Here is a 19,006-nt window from a genome sequence, read left to right on the forward strand (position 1 = left end):
GCTTGGTAATTGCCATGCAAAAAACCAGATACACAGTTGGCTAATAAGATGACACATAAAATGGATAGACTTTTTTAGTTTATGACCTTCTAAGGTCTTTCTTAGGAAAAAAAAAAAAACACAACAAAAAAGGGAGAGACTCTTGAATGACATCTATTGCATGAGAATTGCTGAAGTAGTAAAAATATACTGGTGTGTTGTCACAAGTAACCCAGCAGAGAATTCCCATGCTGCACTGGAGTTCCCAGTAGCTCAGAGCTGAGGGCTGTTGCCCCTTCCTCCCACCCTGCGCTCTGCAGTGGCACATGGCTGTACAGGTTCTTCACCAACCCAGTAACCTTCAGAAGCCCCACAGACATCAGCAGGACACAAAATCAGCGCAGCTCATCTCCAAGGTGAGCCTATGCCATCGTTCAAAACAAGTTCAGCTGCAGCACAGCAATGATCTCTCTTCTGCTGCATCACATAAATGTACTAAAGTCTCATTAATTCATAAGCCCTGAAGGTTTTTTCTTACCCTACATAGACTGTATCTGTTTAAAGAAATTCAATGTAAGTAAAAAATTAATTCAGTCGATCAGAGAAAAGCTTAACCAGTACAAGCTGTTAAAAGATGAAGGAAACACCCTGAGATTTCTCAGGTTCCACTCGGAACTCACCATTCCAATAGATCTGAACGGCTGAACAGAACTCTAACAGAAGGATGTTCTGGTGTAGTGGAGGGTGTCCCTGCCCATGGCAGGGGGGTTGGAACAGGATGATCTTTGAGGTCCCTTCCAACCCAAACCGTTCTGTGATGGCACTCAACAGACAAGGATGTTTGAATCTGCTGAATGAGCTTGGCCTCAGATGCCAAGAGCTCAACAGGCCCCACCACCCTCGAAAGCACTGGCCTGTTCGCCCCAGAAGAAGAGGGAACCAAGCTCTCAGCACAGGTTTGCTTCCGCAGGACCACTGCTAGAACAGCTTTCTCTGCAGGGACAGAGTTTCTGCAGCACGTACTGTTGGGCTTGCAGCACTGGGATTACTTGGAAAACAGGATTTTTAACACTAGGTAAAGGAATCAATTGGAGGAAGCAGCTAGCCCTTCCTAGGCTAGCACGACAGACAGGAGAGTGACTGATACAGGTATCAATTCTCCTTTACTCCACAAAAATCTCTATTTACCAGAACAGAAGCAAACCATTCAACACATTGTTGATTTGTTTACATAAGGATTAGAAGGTTTGGCTTCCAAACTGGGTTTTTTGAGCTTTAAATTCAGAATTGTAGCAAAAATGTTCATTTTTCTGTTTGTGTAAGACTATCTATACATGGTAACTCATACTGTAAATGAGATACTTCTACATTTTCAGACAAAACCCACGCTGAAGCTTTAAAGCACTAATTGAGTTTACCACTATACCCTTTATGTGCTGTTTCCCATGGATTCAAATGCAAGCAAATAAACAAATCTCAGCCTCCTGGTATACAAAAACTTTATATTGCAGTGCCATACTTCAGATTATTTTCTACTGCCAAACTGGACTGGGATTATAGTTTTCCTTCTTTCCAGCTAGGCTTATTAATGGAAAAAAAAAAAACCAACACGTTTACTAGGAAAATTGGAAGCATGTTAGATGCACATGGCACACATGGAAGATGTGTGCTAGCACTTACTTCCTCACTGTTGAAAACTGCTTATCTTGAAGCACGACAGCAAAAACATACAAGACTTGCACCAACTGTCTTGTCACTTGGAGAACTTGGGTCAAAGTCAACTAAGCAGATCATCATCTCCACCAGAAAACACTGAAAGCATGTGCTGCACACACACGTTTCCAGCCTCACGGCTGATTCCAAAGTAGCTCCATTTTAAAAAGAGTTTTCTCACTATCCTAATATTTGAGTTATTGCATCCTCACTTTCAGCAGTTTTATACTTGTCAACTTAAAACACACCAAGAGATGAAGGGGTTACGCTGCCGTGCCTGTTACCTTTTTCTGCATGACTCTCAGCTCATCACTCAAGTTGATGTTCACTTTCATTAACTGCTGAATCTTTACCTCAGAAGCCACCAAAGCATTTTTAACTTGCATATATTCTTGTGCTGTCACCGGTCCATCTGATAAGTCTGAATCCAGGCTCTACGAACAGCAAGACAAAAGTACTTACACCATTGAGAAACACGTCACCAAAAGAAAATGAGATTTCGACAGCTTTTCTGTACATGCTTTAAAGGAAACACGGCTCAAATCAAGTTCAAATTAATAATATCCTTTCATTAAAATGATTTTAGTCAAATATAGAAGCAATTTGATGTCAATCATCTTTTAGCTCCTCTACGCACAAACCCATTTGTTTCAGCACTTCAGTGACACAATACTCTTTTGTAAGGATTTTTTTGTTTTTAAATATGCAATAAAGAACTGGAACATCATAAAAGACAGAATACTAAATACTCAGTGTGCGTGCTACCAGGGAAGATTAAACTGGAACTATGAGGTTTACTGTCCGTTTTTCACCTTGCTGCATTATACTCAGGACAGTTTAAAACACTCGGTTGCTCTTAGTCTGCTGTAAGTATTTCTTCAGTAGGAAGCAGTAAATGCTTGGGAAATACCATGGGATCACAGATTACGAGTGTTCTGGTAGATCCAATTATTTCATCCATGCAACTACATCTGCATCTTCGCTCCAGACACGCACAGTGGCACACATTACTTTTCTAGAGGAGCATTTTACTTACAATAAAAATTCCTAAGTCACACCACTTAATTTTCAATTTCATTTCAGAAACATGCTTCAGTGTATGAACTTCAAAAAAATTAATTAAAATATTATTTTCTGATCATTTATGCATGTTAAATCCCCTCAAAAGGGGAAAGATTCACTGCAGATTACCTTTATGAATAAAATTTGGTGGGTGTATAAATGTTTCAAACCTACTTTTTGTCTGTTTGATTTGGCTGCGTTTGTTTCCAGATCTGTATCTTCATCTGAAGCAACGCTGTCATAATCAGGCTGGTCATTATCCTGACTTTCACTACTATGTTGATTGCTGATTGATTTGAGTATCAGTTCCACGTTTTCTGTAGATCAACATACACCATTTAAAAACATACTAGGAAGTTTGGAAAGGAAATGGAAGTGCATACTTCACAAAGTAATTAAAGAAAAATTAAATCAGAAAAGATCTTCAATGAGAGAGATAATACAAGACATGCCGTAATAAAGCATCATTTGAGCAGCCCAGTTCAAAAAAATTTATTTAGATCCATCTAATAGGTATGGATTATTACTGTCCAAAACATCAAAGCTTTATGGTTTTGTCTTTTCTTTTCTTGTAAGTGAAAAATAAAGGCGAAAATTAAAACTTAGAAAAGATTTTTTGTATTTTCTCTCCAGAGGGAGAACTAATGTTCAGATGCTGCTTCATACCATCAAGGCTGGAAACATGGCTCTGTCTGATTGTTGGCACAGGTACTGGTACTCTTTGGTATCTGCCATGCTCAAGAAACAGAGAGCAAACGTTTTTAGGGATATTAGCAATAAGCTAAAGAGCATCCAAATTACAGCAAAGTCCTGCATGTATGGAGCAGCCAGGGAAGCCAGCATCTAAAACACTGACGTTATCCTAGCTGTCAGTCAAAAAAGTATCGCTCTTTTGTGAATTGTGGAAAATTTTACCAAGTTACCATAAAAATCACAACCACCATAAAAAGATGTTCCTGAATTGCACACATCCCACTTGATTTAATTGTATTACAAATACCAACCTTAACAGACAAACCTTCTGTACTTGGGCGTTATTTTGGTGGCCCAACGCACGTTATGAGTAGCCTGCTATCCACATGATTTAGTTATTATCTATAAAAACAGCGTAAATCTCTTTCTTCTGAACGAGGCTATGACATTGATTAAACTCCGGAAGACCTGCACACAGAAGGGCCGACAACCAGAAGAACACACACCTTTTGAACCAGTGAGAGGGTTCCCCTGCTGTCTTCGTTTGGCATCACTTAAAATATCTATAACTAGCGTAGCAAATTCGTGGGCATTAAATCGAGCCAGTTTCTGTCTCCCCTAAAGTACAGAATAATGCAGGAAAAAAATAAAGTACATTGTGTGTTAGATGAACGCAGTGTTCCCAGGTACAACTCAGACTACAGTGTTAACGGTGGGTTCTTTGTACAATCACATTTATGGCAAAAAGTGTAATGCCAGTTATCCCACTGCACACTCCAGGAGGGCAGGGGAAATATAAAACTATTTTGACCTCTTTGCAAGAAGATGCAACTCTTCTACAGTAACGAAGTACAGTAAAGCAGTATTACTTAGAATACCTGGTCTATTACATAAGAATAGTTTTACAGTATTAAGAAGATTGCATACCTGGTTTCTGGTTGAGGAATATTCAGGATTTACAGGAAGAAAAGGGACCACTGTGGTCTCTGTCACAAGAGTACTATGATTCTGAGTAGCAAGCCAAACTGCTCGGGGAAGAAAAAAAAAAAAAGAAGAATAACCTTCCTGTACTATTTGACAGTGTTTCTTGTCAAAGAATAAAAGACCACAATTTCAAACACAATTCAAAGGAAGGCTTTCTTCCCCAGAGGGTTCTCTACTTTGTAAAAAACACAAGATTTTTTTCAATTAACGTCACCTTCAGACATGCAAGACAAAGAAATTGCCACTATCAGCAATTACTGAACACAAAAGTACTTCAAACAGAACATATTCTTGCACTGGCACCTTGTATATAACGTAACAATTCAAATTCATTCTACACGCGTTCCAGAACGCCTCATTCACCTGCGTCTGTTTCCCTCCTGTCGACTTCATCGTACACATCCATGGCAAGTTCTTCAAACAAGTGGTTGCTTAGCTAAGGGTAGAAGAGAACAGTTACAGCTTGGAAAGAAGCAAAACCTAGCAAGACCTCTGTAACGCAGAAAGTGTAAGAGCACGACTCTGCTCTGTTTTTTGTTTCTCAGCCTGCACAGGAAAGTAGTCCATTAGCAGCCACACAGGACCACCCAGTTGCTAGATACAGACACAACAACACTGTTCTACACCTTTCCTTTACTGGTTATGGATTTTTTTCCCTTCTATCTGATCACAAAAAGCCCTTGTGCCTTTGGGGCGAAGCAGACCTGCGGTGGGAATTAGGGATCCAAAGCCACTGTAGATGTGGGCTTCACGAACAGTGCAGACCCACAAAACGCCTGCATGACTCCAACCGTGTTCCTACAGTGGACGGTTCAAGAGAGATACTCGTGTTGCGAAGCAGCGAGCTGTTGGAAGGTGAGACATGAAACGAAGATGTCAGAGGGCTTGGTGGATGTTTCACTTAATGCAGGGCATCAGGAACAGGGACCAGACCTGGCAGCTAACGGACCGCGTAAGCCAGCATCAACAGACAGCTGATCTGCCTTCTCTGGGACATGCTGCACCAAAAAAGGTGAAAAACTTATTTTTTTTTTTTTTAGCTTTATTTAAAAAAACAGTCCTGCTTTTTCCAGAGTTTGAGTCCTAAATTCTTAACCAAAGAGCAACTGCCATCATTCTTGAACCCAGATAAAGCCAGTATCTTTACTTGTGTACTGGGGTCTGGCTGGGATGGAATTAACTTTCCTCATAGTAGCCCGTATGATCATAGAATCATAGAATCGTTAGGGCTGGAAGGGACCTTCAAAGGTCATCTAGTCCAACCCCCCTGCAAGGAACAGGGATATCTCCAACTAGATCAGGTTGCTCAGGGCCTCAATGATGCCTGCTGCGTTTTGGATTTGTGGCTAAAACTGCCTTGACAACACTAGCTTGTTTTGGCTACTGCTGAACAGTGCTTGCACAACTGCAAGGCATTCTCTTTTTTCCCCTCCACCCTGCCCACCCCACCACCCAGCAGCAAGTAGGCTCGGGGTGGGCATGAAGCTGGGAGGAGACACTAGCCAGGACAGCTGACGAGAATTTGCCAAAGGCATACTCCACATCACAGCACGGCACGCTCAGCAGTGAAAACTGGGGTGGAGGAGGAAGCAGTTTTGTTTCGGGCTCCCAAGGTGGCTGTTTGGAGATCAGCTGGGCAGCGGCCTGCCCCTGGGAGGTGCTGAGCCATTCCTGTGCTCCACTTGTTTTCCTTCTCTTCCTTTCACCTATTAAACCACCTTTGTCTCACTCTGAGTTATTTTGCTTTTGCTCTTCCCATGCTCTCCTCATCCTGCTGGGGGGGATCGTGTTGGTGCTGGGCTGCTGGCCAAGGTCAACCCACCCCAACTTGCCAAAATACAGTGCAGGAATCCATCTCCTTCCAGCTAGAGATGCATTTGGAGTAGCCACGAACAGCACGTTAGCAGCAGAAAGCGAGTTACCAGGATTGTTCTTCCCCCAACTCTAAAATTTTTATCCTTTGACACAACTTGCTTCAGCTAAAAGCTTTAAATAGAGGGAAAACATAGTTCCACTTTAGCTTCTACAAGGATTTGGTCACCAACACTTTAGTAAAACGAGTGAGCTGGCACTACTACCAGCTAATTAGTAGACAGTAATGACCTGTTCTGGCTTTCCAGAAAGTTAAAGGCAAACAGTAACATTCAACATGCAGATTTATATAAAATACAAGAAAGCAAGACAAAAAAATACAAGAAAGCAAGACAAACAACAAAGTTTAAGGTTCTGAATCGGGGAGACAGACCTAGAGATACTTCCCCAAACAAGAACGAGTATTTGTTCCCTGTCATGGATTCATCAGCATCTCTGCTCCTCCGTTTCTGCCTATTTTCATGTTTTTCTCCAGATTTTTAACTCACTACAGAGTTGACATTTATTTATGCAGGAATTAATAGCAGCTGAAACCAGCTTGAAGAGTTTGCCACTTCCAGGCAAAGATGTGTCACACAGCACACTGGAAGTTTTACTTACAGACTGAAGCTTCTTCTTAGCTGCTTTTGCAAGTTCTGATAAATCCAGACTGCTATGAAAACAAAAAGTGATCATTACATCTACAGCACTTAATAGTTTGTTTAAAAGCAAATGCTGTATTTGGATAATTCAATGCTAAAACGTCACTTTTATTTGAAACTCCTTAATCTTTCAGAATTTTTAATATTGTTTTTAACACATTGATCTTACTGATATTGCTAGTGTATCAATGAGCATATTCTCAAGCTTTTCTAAACAACAATCTTAAATTTAAAACAAAAAAATCCCAAAAATCCTTTGGAATACGAATACCCACATTTGCACAGCTCACAAAGCAGTCAAGTTGTAGTGCAACAGAATGCTTTCTGTAAGAAATCTGAACAATATGACCGTTCTGACCCAAACTCAAGTCCACAGAAAACCCACAGGATTTGCTCCACTGGGCTGTGCAGGAGGTAGGTGACCATCAGGCTGGCAAATGGCCCCAGCAACAGGGCCACGCTGAAAATTGTTCTCTACTGATTAGCAAATAATCTCTTCTACTGGTCTCCAGTCTCGAACACGAGACACAAGATGAAAATCATGCCAGATTTTATCATAAGAGTTTATCACAAGAATTTATCGTAAGAGCCACAGCTGAGGAAATTTGACTAATTTTGAGTCCATATTTTTATCACCCAGAGGAAGATTCTCCTGACCTACACGGACGGAAAGGCTCGAATCAAACACTTGCTGACTAACTGACATCACAGGGAGCTTGTGTAGGCAGTCAGCCAGACCAGAAACAAAGGAAAAGACCAGTAGGACACGAGGCAGAGGTAAGGCAGGCTGTGCTGCAGGCTCTGCAGTCTGAGCAGCACCTCTGAACAAGTCACCTTCTCTGCACATCTCCTTCCTCCTCTGTGTAAGGAGGCAAACGATACTTGCTCTGCAAAATACTTTGCACTGAAAACATACAGTACTTTACCCCATAAACACAGCGTATCTACAAAAGTTACAGACGTTAACACTAAGTATTTTACCAACTATGACACAGTTTCTATCATTTTTATCACTGACAGTTTTTCATAGAAGTTTTGCAAGCAATAAGTTGAACAGTAGTTTACTTACAGCCGTCTTATTTCCAATTGCATAGCAATAAAAGACAAATAGGGACTTAAGATTAATACTTGATATGTTTTACACAAATATCACTTCCTTGATCGTAATCAAAGGTTAAAAGCACTCAGATGATCAAAAGTATAAATGTTTTCAGATAAAAACGCAGCTTTCTTGCAAGTATTAGTTTCAAAATCCGGTAACAGGAAACTAACTCAATTGGTCCTTTCATTATTAACAAAATCTGTTTCCCAGGAATCCCCCTGTGTGTTCCCTTAACATAATTGTCTCACCTTCTCCCTGCATTTTAACAAATACAGTAAACTTCTATAATTTTCTGATTTTATTTAAATAACAACATTCTTTCCAGACAAAAAAAAAGCTTCCAAGATCAATAAAGGCACACATTAAAAAGTCAGAATGACAACAAGCTTAAAAGTTGTTTCAGAACGGAAAGGAAACTTAATTATTAGTTTTTTTTGTTTCGATGTTTTCAGACATGGAATCAGCAACTTACCTGTCTGCCATCTGAGGTATAACAAAGTGCTGTCCGTTTTTATGCTCTAGAGTAGAAAACAAACAGCACTTGAGTGTGTTGCTACTGGACTATACTTTTCATGCTGTCAGGACATACAGCTAATATTCGGTCTTGCTAAAAGACATAATAATGAGAAACTCAAGAAAATATGCACCAGGCAAACAGAGAATAATTTATCTTGCACGTAATTACTCGATTTCCCATTATAGGAAGCTAGCAAGTGTTAAAAGAAGGCTCCTACCACAACTTCCTGGTGTCATCAAAGATTCCAATTAAGGCTTATCAACTGTATCAAAATTCTATTTAAAAAAAAAAGAATTAAGTTTAATATAGGTGCCTTTATGGCACCTAATGGATAAAAATTTTTAATTGTGCTTGTGTTCAAAAGGGACACACTTAATGAATGCTCCCCTGCTTTTGCATTTCAAAGAGAAATTAATGAGAAGATTTTCTGCAACATCTCCTGCAGACTATTCGATATTCACAAAATCTGTGTTTTTCCTGCAATCACTCCTTGAAGTTAAACAGTACTCATCTGATCTTATATGTAGGTTTCCCCACACTTTCAGGGGTATTCCATTTATAAAATATGTATTTGTGGAAAAATAGAAAGGAACTTAATTTTTATTTTTGATATACTTAAAATCCTGCGGTTTTATCCGAATTTTGAATGCATTATCACTAACCTTACATCTCATACTTTATTTAGTTCTTCCTGTATAATATAAACAACGTTAGAATATTTGAAATGCATATAACAAGTGCAGTAACACTGACACAAACATTCTGTACCATAGTTTGAACTGTCCTACAATTAACACTGAAAAGCCTCAGAGTGTAGTTTTTTCCACTTACCTGGCTTCCTGCCACAGAGATAGAAAGCCAGCCTGTCTGTGAGCTCATACTGAATTTCCACCAGGCGTTCTGCCAGCTCATGATGCCCACCTTGTCTGGTTCACACACACACAAAAGGTACATTAGTCATTCATTTAGAGACATACAAAAAATCCAAAAACGGTCAGAGAAATAGATTTAGTACAAGTCACTGTTCAGCACTGTGTATGTTTGAGCACATCAACACAGCACAGACTCACAGCAGGATTTCCAACAGTATGTTCCAGTGGGGAAAAAAAAAAACTATGAATATATTTTTATGAACTTCCCAAAACGAGACAGTGACAACTCTGAAAACCTTTGCCTGCTGCTTTGCTGTAGAAACAAACCCAGATCATATGGGCTATTTCGAAACCAACAATTTTCTAGGCAGCTCCTGAGCTCGTGCAGCAAACTCACCCAATTTCACATCTGATTAATAGCACTGTGAAACAGAAATATTCTGGTGCGTTGTGTGCTGCAACCAAGTGAACTTATTAAGTCTTCAGGTTCAAAAGCAATCAGAGCAATGAGGATGTTTTATTTAACAAATGTGCAGTTTCCAGTTGATCAGCAACGTCCAGTTTTGCACATAAACACAAAAAAACCTTCAATGCTGTGCTACAAACCTGGCAGTGCCCCATTACTGCCCCAGTGATCAGCACAGATCAGAGACATTCATGTTTAATCATTCTCGACATGGATGCTGTCTGCCTTTGGGAAACCAGAGCCTTTCCAAAGGTAGGCTCTCCTGAGGGCGCGGATCTGCGACTGGATGCACCTAACAGTTCACTGCCACTAAAGAGCCTGGTTCCATCCCTGCTTCCCTGACCCATCTGTGCAGCCCAGCTCCTTCCTACAGCAATTCCCTAGTTAATCCGCACTCCTGGAGTCTGCTCAGCTTGCTGAACTCACAGAAACTCTTCTCCTCAGACTACTTTTCTGTGAGCTGCTAGATTGGAAGAGCCTGTTTCAGCTGGATCACAACTGCTGTCTCAAGCATCCAGGAGAATACAGGCTATGGAATTACGAAAACGCTTATTTACACTCTTTATGTGTTCGCTCTTTCTGGAAAAAGTATTCAAAAGCATTTAACAGTCAAGTTATTTTCAGGACAGAAAGATATCCAAGCAGGTTCATTACACGATTTATGAACATCAGTTAATACATAAGAGCATCACGTGTGTCAGAGCCTCCTACCTTGCATAGTCCACTGGAGTTTTGCCACTGGAATCTTGCGTGCCAGGATCAGCACCATAAACCGCTAATAGTTCCGCTTGCAAAGTCTGTCCTGCTTTAGCAGCAACGTGGAGCGGGGTGTTTCCTTTCTCCTGTGAGTTGTTAAGAAAAACATCTACTGAATCAAACAGGTCTGAGTGGCAGACTGAAATACAACATGTATCAGTTGAAATCACTGTAAATATTACAAACTAAGAATTGACTGTACATCAAAATACTGAAAAAAGCGTTCGTACGGGATGGAAGAAGTTGGCTTGAGCTCCTAAGGAGAGTAATCGCAAGCACGTCTCCAGATTCCCTGTCCTCACGCTGGAATGGAGTTGCTGAAAAGAAGCAGGATTGTACTTCAGTGGCAGTGGCAATACAGTGATACAGTGGCAATAACTGTGACTCAGCATTTGCTTTTTTCAGCCATGCTTTCTGAAACGGGTACACAAGAATCCTTGCTGCAGCTGTTCTGTGTAAACGTTTTTCTCCAAGTTAACCTAAACTGGTGCCTCGCAACCGTACACATCTCTAGTATCCATACCAGCCAAAAACCAGTGGCTTCAAGTTGAAATCAAGCTGTATTTGTTTACGTAATAGTACTGAAGAACAGCAATAGTTATGTCAAGTCAAAAGCAACTGATTTAAAATCACAGAATCATGGAACGGTTTGGGTTGGAAGGCACCTCAAAGATCATCTAGTTCCAACCCCCCTGCCATGGGCAGGGACACCCTCTACTACACCAGTCTGCCCAATTTGAGTCAGACTCCACTGCTGTGTTACACACAGCTGTAGCTTCTGCAGGCTGCCAGAGAACACACACCAACCTTGCTAAGGTCTTTGGCAGTCACGCTGTCGTCTTCGCGGCACGGCAGGCGATGCACAAACGCCAACATTTGATACTTGGCTCTGATGAATTCTGCTTTGTTGGGGCTGCAAAGAGAAAGCCAAGCAACAGACAGCAACAAACAAACATTAGTGCTTTCATAACAATACAGATGCTCTACAAAAAGGAAAATTGACAAGTAAGGATTGTGTTAGATCTTTGCATCCTGTTAGCAGCCAAGTTAGACATGGAAAAACGTTTTCATTAAAAAAACAACCCAGTGCAGATTGTCTAACTATGCAGAGCATACTTTTGTCACAAACATCAAAACATCTGCAGACTCTAGGACCTAGTGTACATTTCCTAAGTAAACATTGAATGTATGTCAGCTTTAGATCCATACTTATTATATGCAGTTATTTGCATTCTCAAATGAAGCACCATATTCAGTCACAGAAATCTTCTCTCAATTTTTTTTTAATTCATCAACTAAACTCCATCTCATTGAGTTAACTGAAGCATGTGGCAAGAGAATTAAAAGTCTTTTGATTCAAGTACAAGTAAAGGTCCTCACTATTTGAAGCTAGAGGTCAGGAAGCAATAGTTCAGAGAATTCAAGCAATGTATTTCCATTTTGCAATAGATTTTTAAAAAATAATCATTGGAAATTAAAAAATGAAAAAAAGGAAAAAAAGAGAGAGTGAAAAAGCAACTAGTTTACTCCTGTTCTCTTCCAGCAACAAAACATACACAGGTTCCCATGGATACCTTGCTGCCCCTGTCACTGCTGAATAAAATAATCACACTTCTACAAAAATAAAAATTCTGTCATTTTCCACTTACTGCACTTTATCCTGTGGGCTCGCCTTGCGCCTTCCACTCATCACGGAGGCAGGGTCCAGCAGAGAATGTTCCCATATGGAATTTGCACCATTATTATACAGCGTTTCAACCATCTGAAATCCAAAGTACACACAAACAGGCAGTAAAGCAATTTTGCTGCTAGCTGTGCAGACCGACTGATCTGTAAGCATCCTGGAGCAGACAGCAAGCCAACAGAGATTCCCATTCTGTGTGCCACATCCACAACCTGCCGGGACATCAACCAGGCACATGTCTAGGAGGTCATTGTGTGGAATGCATTAAGAAACTCCTTAAAATTCTCTCCTCTTCCCAACACCAGCTCTACTGAAAAGAGAGGCTTGCAATATACTGAAAATTTAGGTGGAAGCAGATGCAGCGCAGAAGCCCGAAAGAAAAGTTAAAGGTGACGTTCCAAAACAAAGGTATCAAGTTCAAAAAGTACAGACAATTCTGATTTTAGTCGTCTATCACAGCCAAACAAAAGAAATAAAGGGAGAATAACTTAGAAAAAGAAAGCTTGAAAGGACCAGGCCCTCTCAAACAAAAGTGTAGCGATGTGAATTCCATTAAAAAAAAAAAGATATATCTATGTAGTTTTACTAAAGGAAGATGCAGCTTTGCCTTTCACCTGCAGCAACGTCGGAGGCCACGGGGTGTGCTTGAGGTGCCTCACTTGAGAGATATGACGCCCCAAGCTCCGGTGAACGCTGCAGCACTCGTCGCAGATCAGGATCCCCCTGTTGACAGACGCCCAGCACGGATCTGCAGAGGGACACGGGACTCACAACACAGAAGGCAGCACCACCTTGTATTGCACAGTCTACAACGAGGAGCCTTGGCTTTACCACTCAGCCATCCTACGAGCATGTAAGTGTTCGAGTCTTGCTGGGCCTCTGGACACTGGGGAAGGAGCAGCCCCTGCACCTACCGGGGACGTCGGAGTCCCAGGGCAGCAAGGAGACCACTGTGGGAACTCTGGGAAAAGCCCCACTGCTTGCAGTTCTTCTGACGAAAATACTTCCCTTTACAAGCACAACAGGACACTAAATTCGTCACCTTCTTGAAGTGCTTACTTGTCATTTAGTGGAGTCCTACAAAAATATTTCCAACTATAGTACTACCTGCTCCTTTGAAAATCTCAGAAGTCTATAAATAAAAAGTGGTAAAAGTAGTAATGCTTTTTTACATACTACTCAAGCTTCAGTTCTACATTACTATAATATTTTTTCATTTCTACATTAAATAATACGAACACTCAGGAGTGTCACAGTAAAAAAAAGACCAATACACATATGTGTTAAGTTAAAGGGTCAGTAAAATCAAAATTTGTCAACACATTAACTTCAACTCTGACCAGATCCAAACCGAAGCCATCTCGTAAGCAAAGCAGAAAGAGAACTGAGGGAAGGTGATGCAGTAAATAACACACACTAGCTGCTATGTAGCTTCAAACATCAAAAAGTACAAAGCCGAGCAGGGATGTTACACCAGCTAGAAACTGAATAAATGCACAACAGGACATTAAAGTGAGGTCCCCGTGCTGCCCTGAGCTCAGTCTCCAGAAGAAACTTGTTTTCTGTGGGTGACACACGAACCCAACACGCCCAGAACCCTGCAGCAACAAGCAGCTGAGGAGCAAGACGCATCTTCAGATCTAGCACATCTCAGGAGAAAGAAAAAGGAACTCAAGATCTCTTCTCTTTTGGGAAATTCTTCTGGATTTCAAATCCAGAGATGAGTCTGAGGCTAAATAAGCACAGCACAAGCCTGGCTGGTGAGAGAACGTCTGCCTCCTGTCAGAATACATCTATGCAATTGTGCATCATAAAAAGAGCCTTCTCTGACCCATGCAATAAATTCACTGAAGCCCTGAAACGAGATCTGATCGTGGTTGTGGTTCTCCAGCAGAGTTGATGTGTTTGTGCTGAAGGCAATGCAGGCAGACCTGCTCGAACCACGGGCCGCGAGGGACGGGAGCATCTATTCACAGATGATAACTATCAGAGCCTGGAGCCAAGTTAAAGCATTATGTTTCAGGAAAAAATCTAACCTAATTAAAAAAACCAAACAAATTAATAACAAGCACGCAACCTCCTTATTAAATCATTCTGTTATTTTAACAGCTTTCACTTCTAAGAAGGAAAAAACTAACGATGAAATGAGATGTACTGGTGCTAACCTACCAGTCCAAGACTGGGCGCAGCCTTCCAGACTGATGAGCCTCATCCCTTTCCATTACAGACCACCTCATCCATAAACAGGATCCTTCCAAAAGCCATTCCATTTCGTGGTTCAATCACTAGCTACAGGCTAACAGTCCACATCATTTTTCTTCACACCCATCTCAACACCTGACCCAACCGGCGCAAAACAACGCCCGTTCAGCCGTGATGAAGTAAGCTGCTGTCGATTTGGTCATTTCATAGCAGAAACGGGGCTTTAAAGTTCTTCTGGAGAGAAAAAAGCTTGTCATTTCAGCTTGTACGTTCTACTTAAAAGAAATCACATTGATGAATGAGTCCACATTTACGCAGAATCTGTCACAAACTGGCACCACTGGAAATGTGAATAGTGAGATGCAAAAAAAAGACAATGATAAAAGGAAAAAAAAAAAAGATGACAGATTTGGCAAGCGAAAAGCTCAATACAATGGGCCAAGAGAACACTCTTGGCTCCTATGGAGTGCTGGGGAGGCCGGAGAGAGGACTGCAGCCTGGAGAAGAGAAGGCTCCAGGGTGATCTTATAGCAGCCTTCCAGTACCTAAAAGGGCCCACAAGAAAGCTGGAGAAGGACTTTGGAGAAGGGCGTGTAGTGGTAGGACAAGGGGAAATGGATTTAAACTGAAAGACGGGAGATTTAGATGAGATCTAAGGAAGAAATTCTTCACTCTGAGGGTGCTGAGGCACTGGCACAGGTTGCCCAGAGAAGTTGTGGCTGCCCCATCCCTGGCAGTGTTCAAGGCCAGGTTGGATGGGGCTTTGGGCAACCTGGTGTAGTGGAGGGTTTCCCTGCCCATAGCAGGGGGGCTGGAACTGGATGATCTTTGAGGTCCCTTCCAACCCAAACCATTCTGTGATTCTATGACTGACAGCAGCTCAGGCCCCAGCTCAGAAATGTGAACCACACGGGACGGAGCGGATCCCACAGCGTGCATGGTGGAGAGCGGAACAATCAAAGAGCGACAGGAAGTTCAGCACTGCGACCTGCTTTCTGAGCCACACTGGTTTAAGTGAAGGAGGTTTTTTAATAGTACCATTTACTCGTTCTCAGGTAACAGGTGAGGATGGGAAAGGGAGAGGGAACACCATGTTAGATTGTCTGAAGACACAGAGAGAGCTGTCAGGTTATGGGAAAATTGATACTTCAGGTTTAAATTTAATTAAATTAAGCGTCTGTGCTGAAATTGATTTGAATCATTTTTAAGAGAGATCCAATTATGGACACAATCAAAATATGCTTAAGCCAATACCAAAATACAACTGGGGAGAAGCTGCGAAGATGGGCCAAATCTGTTTTCAGGCACACGGCAGAGTGAGTCAAAACAGGAAGCGTGCGATGAAAAGCCTGCACTGTGGTGCTAACAGTGAACTCCCACCCGAGAGTAGGAAGTGCACCAGAACCGGACACGTAACAGCACCTCGTGAAAGAAAACTGTCTGCACTCTGCCGTGGAAGCAAGGCAGGTATGGATGAAGCTCAGCGATGACAGCAGTGAGGCGTCCTGCACCTGCTGCACCTCCTTGGGGTGGAGAACCTGCAGGTCGCCGGGGCTCGGGGCACAGCTGCGCACCCAGCAGCTCCCAAACACCCCCCGACAAATCCTCTCTTGTTGAAGTAAAAGAAGGGTTTGATTTATTTTACTTGAGAAAGGACGAAATTACCACTTCTTTGTATATATGGATAAGCCAGCAGATTTCTTCACCAAGATCATGTAAATGTGTGACAAGGCTATAATGTCACGACACAACGAGCTTACCAGATCACCCTAACAGTGACTCCGGTGCACTGCACAGTCTTGATGAGCTTAACGACCACAAACACAGAACACAGCTTTATCTCAGAGTCCCACCACCACCGAGGTTCAGAAGCACAGATATGGTACCTGCAATGAGACAGGGACACCTGCCTGCCTAAGATATGCAAGCTCTTCACTGTGAAAACAGAATTCTGAGAAGACAGAAGTAACTCCCTGCAAGTTAATTTGGGATTTTTATTGTTTATTTTCTTTTTAACACAAGTCCCTTTCTACAGAAGTTGTTATCCCCTCTCCCACATCATACCTTCTGGCTGTTCAGATGTTAGAGGACTTTAATTCATTTCAGTATGTACCAAAGTAATTATACTGAAAGAACAGCACAGAACACAAACAAAAACTATGTAACTCTGAGAAGGAAAAACAACAAATATACACAATAGCTAAAAAAAAAGTTTACAGGATAGTTTTTAATATAAGAACAGCTGGTCAGAAAAGAAGATGCAATTGACTGACTGAAACAAATCTTTTTCAGAAGGGCCCAAACTCATCTGCAGCGTCAGACTGTGCATGTCAACACAGAGCACACGCTGCCCGCTGAACATTGCCCATCCCAGTCTGGCACTTGAGAACACCCTTTCTTCGGAGTCCGGGATACCTACACCCAACCCAGGCTGTGGGGCAAGTCCGGCACCAAACGAGTCCCAGTTTTATTCCCCCCCAACCCTCAGCTAAGAGATGTCTCCAAAGCCATCTTAGAATTATAGAATCACAGGATGGTTTGGGTTGGAAGCAACTTCAACGATCATCCAGTTCCAGCCCCCCTGCCATGGGCAGGGACACCCTTCACTACACCAGGTTGCCCAAAGCCTCATCCAGCCTGGCCTTGAACACTTCCAGGGATGGGGCAGCCACAGCTTCTCTGGGCAACCTGTGCCAGTGCCTCACCACCCTCTGAAAGAAAAATTTCTTCCTTAGATCTCACCTAAATCTCCCCTCTTTCAGTGTAAAGCCATTGCCCTGCGTCCTGTCACTCCACGCCCTTGTCCAAAGCCCCTCTCCAGCTTTCCTGTAGCCACTTTAGGTTCTGGAAAGCTGCTATAAGATCACCCCGGAGCCTTCTCTTCTCCAGGCTGAACAGCCCCAACTCTCCCAGCCTGTCTCCATAGCAGAGGTGCTCCAGCCCTCGGATCATCTTCGTGGCCTCCTCTGGCCCCGCTCCAGCAGCTCCATGTCCTTCTGATGTTGGGCACCCCAGAGCTGAACGCAGGACTGCAGGGGGGGGTCTCAAGACCCCACCTGGATCTTCAAGATCTTCACAAGACCCCCCCGAAACAGCCACTGTCCCTTTCCGCGACACAGCCTCCACCGTCCTCCCACCTCCAGCTCCGGGATCAGACTTCCTTAGGGAAGCTTTCCTCCTTCCCGAGCTGCGGAGCTCCAGCGCGCTTACACCCAGGGGCCGGCCGTTGTCCACCGGCCGTTCCCCGACGGTTTGGCCCCTCCGGGCGCTGCCGAGCTGCCCCTCACCCAGCAGCCGGGCCACCGGGGCGACCCGCAGGCTTCAAACCCAGCCCGCCGGCAAACCGGAGAGAGGTCCGAGCGAGCCATCGCTCGGCAGGAGAACGGCTCCTTCGCAAAAAGGCCGATACGGACAGAAAACCCGCGTCCACACCGGGCAGAACCGGCTCCCCGCCGCCGAGGGGCCGCTACACGGGCGGTGACACCCCGGGCCGCGCCGCCTTCCTCCGGGGCGGCCCGCTGACAGGAGCCCCGCGCCGCGCTGCCCGGCCCGGCCCGGCGGGGCCCCCGCGCTTCCCGCCCGCCGCGGCCGCCACCTGCCCGCGGCCCCTCAGCGCCTGGCGGGGGGAAGCGCCGCTGCCCGGTCTGAGGGGAGGGGGATGGGCTCTCCCGGCCGCTGCGGCGCCTTCGCCGCCGCCGCCCCGGCCGCCGCAGGAGCCTACCCTGGGCGCTGCAGTCGGCGCACACCTCGCTGCTCCTCAGGCGCTTCGACATGGTGCGCGGCGGCGGCACCGGGCGCTTCCTGCCGCGCTAACGGGTCCCCGCCGCCAGCCCCCGCGCCGAGGCCGCAGCGCGCAGGCGCACGGCAGCTCCGCCGCCGGCGCTATTCACCAAACTGCGCTCCGCAAGCGGGCGGGGGGCGGTGCGAGGCGGAGCAGGGCCGCCATGTTCGCTCCTGGCAAAAGGGCGGTAGTCAGCCGGGGCGAGGCTTCGGCCGCGACGCAGTCGGCCATATTTGTCACTGGCAGACGCCGCAACGCCTCAGAAGCGTTGCGCTTCTGTAGGGAAGCACAGAACCCTCCCGTAAACAGCCGCGCCGGCCCGCTCGCTGCTCCTCCACGACTAGGGCAGAGCGGGAAGCTGGGAGGAACAACGCTCAGGAAGCTTAGCTCCGCAGGCTGGCGGAAGAAGCCGCTCTCCATCAAGCTCTGCCCTCACCCACTATGGCGGCAGCGCGGGCGGGCGAAACCAACGCCGGGCGGAGGCGGGGGGGGAGAGCAGCCGGTATTGAGCGCCGCGTCCAGCTTCCCCCGCGCGGAGAACGATGGGGCAGCTGGCGGGCGGGACGCTCCATCTGCCTGCCCGCGGCGGGGGGGGGGAACGGCGACTTCCTCTTCCCTTGAGCTCGGCGGCGGGCGGAGGGGAACCGAGGCGCGCTCCCCCCGTGCCGGCCGCGCGGTGGTC

The 19,006-nt window shown here is 44.5% G+C and overlaps 1 protein-coding gene across 10 annotated transcripts in view; it reads right to left on the reverse strand.

Moving 5' to 3' along the window:
* The window catches only part of GIT2 (GIT ArfGAP 2), a 33,266-nt gene extending 14,935 nt beyond the window's left edge, over positions 1–18,331 (reverse strand). For 4 of the 10 annotated variants that reach the window (XM_086623775.1, XM_086623773.1, XM_086623772.1 and 1 more), the window contains exons 1-14: positions 18,265–18,331; positions 12,956–13,089; positions 12,307–12,419; positions 11,465–11,570; positions 10,888–10,974; positions 10,613–10,743; positions 9,395–9,489; positions 8,519–8,564; positions 6,904–6,955; positions 4,795–4,867; positions 4,375–4,472; positions 3,954–4,065; positions 2,929–3,071; positions 1,977–2,126 (exon numbers count right to left, since the gene is read on the reverse strand). In XM_086623775.1, the coding sequence (XP_086479901.1) occupies positions 1,977–2,126; positions 2,929–3,071; positions 3,954–4,065; positions 4,375–4,472; positions 4,795–4,867; positions 6,904–6,955; positions 8,519–8,564; positions 9,395–9,489; positions 10,613–10,743; positions 10,888–10,974; positions 11,465–11,570; positions 12,307–12,419; positions 12,956–13,089; positions 18,265–18,316 (1,392 nt within the window). In that variant the 5' untranslated portion in view covers positions 18,317–18,331. Of the gene's footprint in view, positions 1–1,976; positions 2,127–2,928; positions 3,072–3,953; positions 4,066–4,374; positions 4,473–4,794; positions 4,868–6,903; positions 6,956–8,013; positions 8,020–8,518; positions 8,565–9,394; positions 9,490–10,612; positions 10,744–10,887; positions 10,975–11,464; positions 11,571–12,306; positions 12,420–12,955; positions 13,090–18,174 lie in introns of all 10 variants that reach the window. The other 6 variants (XM_086623774.1, XM_086623779.1, XM_086623778.1 and 3 more) reach the window with 6 other exon arrangements.
* Between the last annotated feature and the right edge of the window lie 675 nt (positions 18,332–19,006).

The sequence above is a fragment of the Tauraco erythrolophus genome, chromosome 19, assembly GCF_009769465.1.
Source record: "Tauraco erythrolophus isolate bTauEry1 chromosome 19, bTauEry1.pri, whole genome shotgun sequence".
NCBI classification, from domain to species: Eukaryota; Metazoa; Chordata; class Aves; order Musophagiformes; family Musophagidae; genus Tauraco; species Tauraco erythrolophus.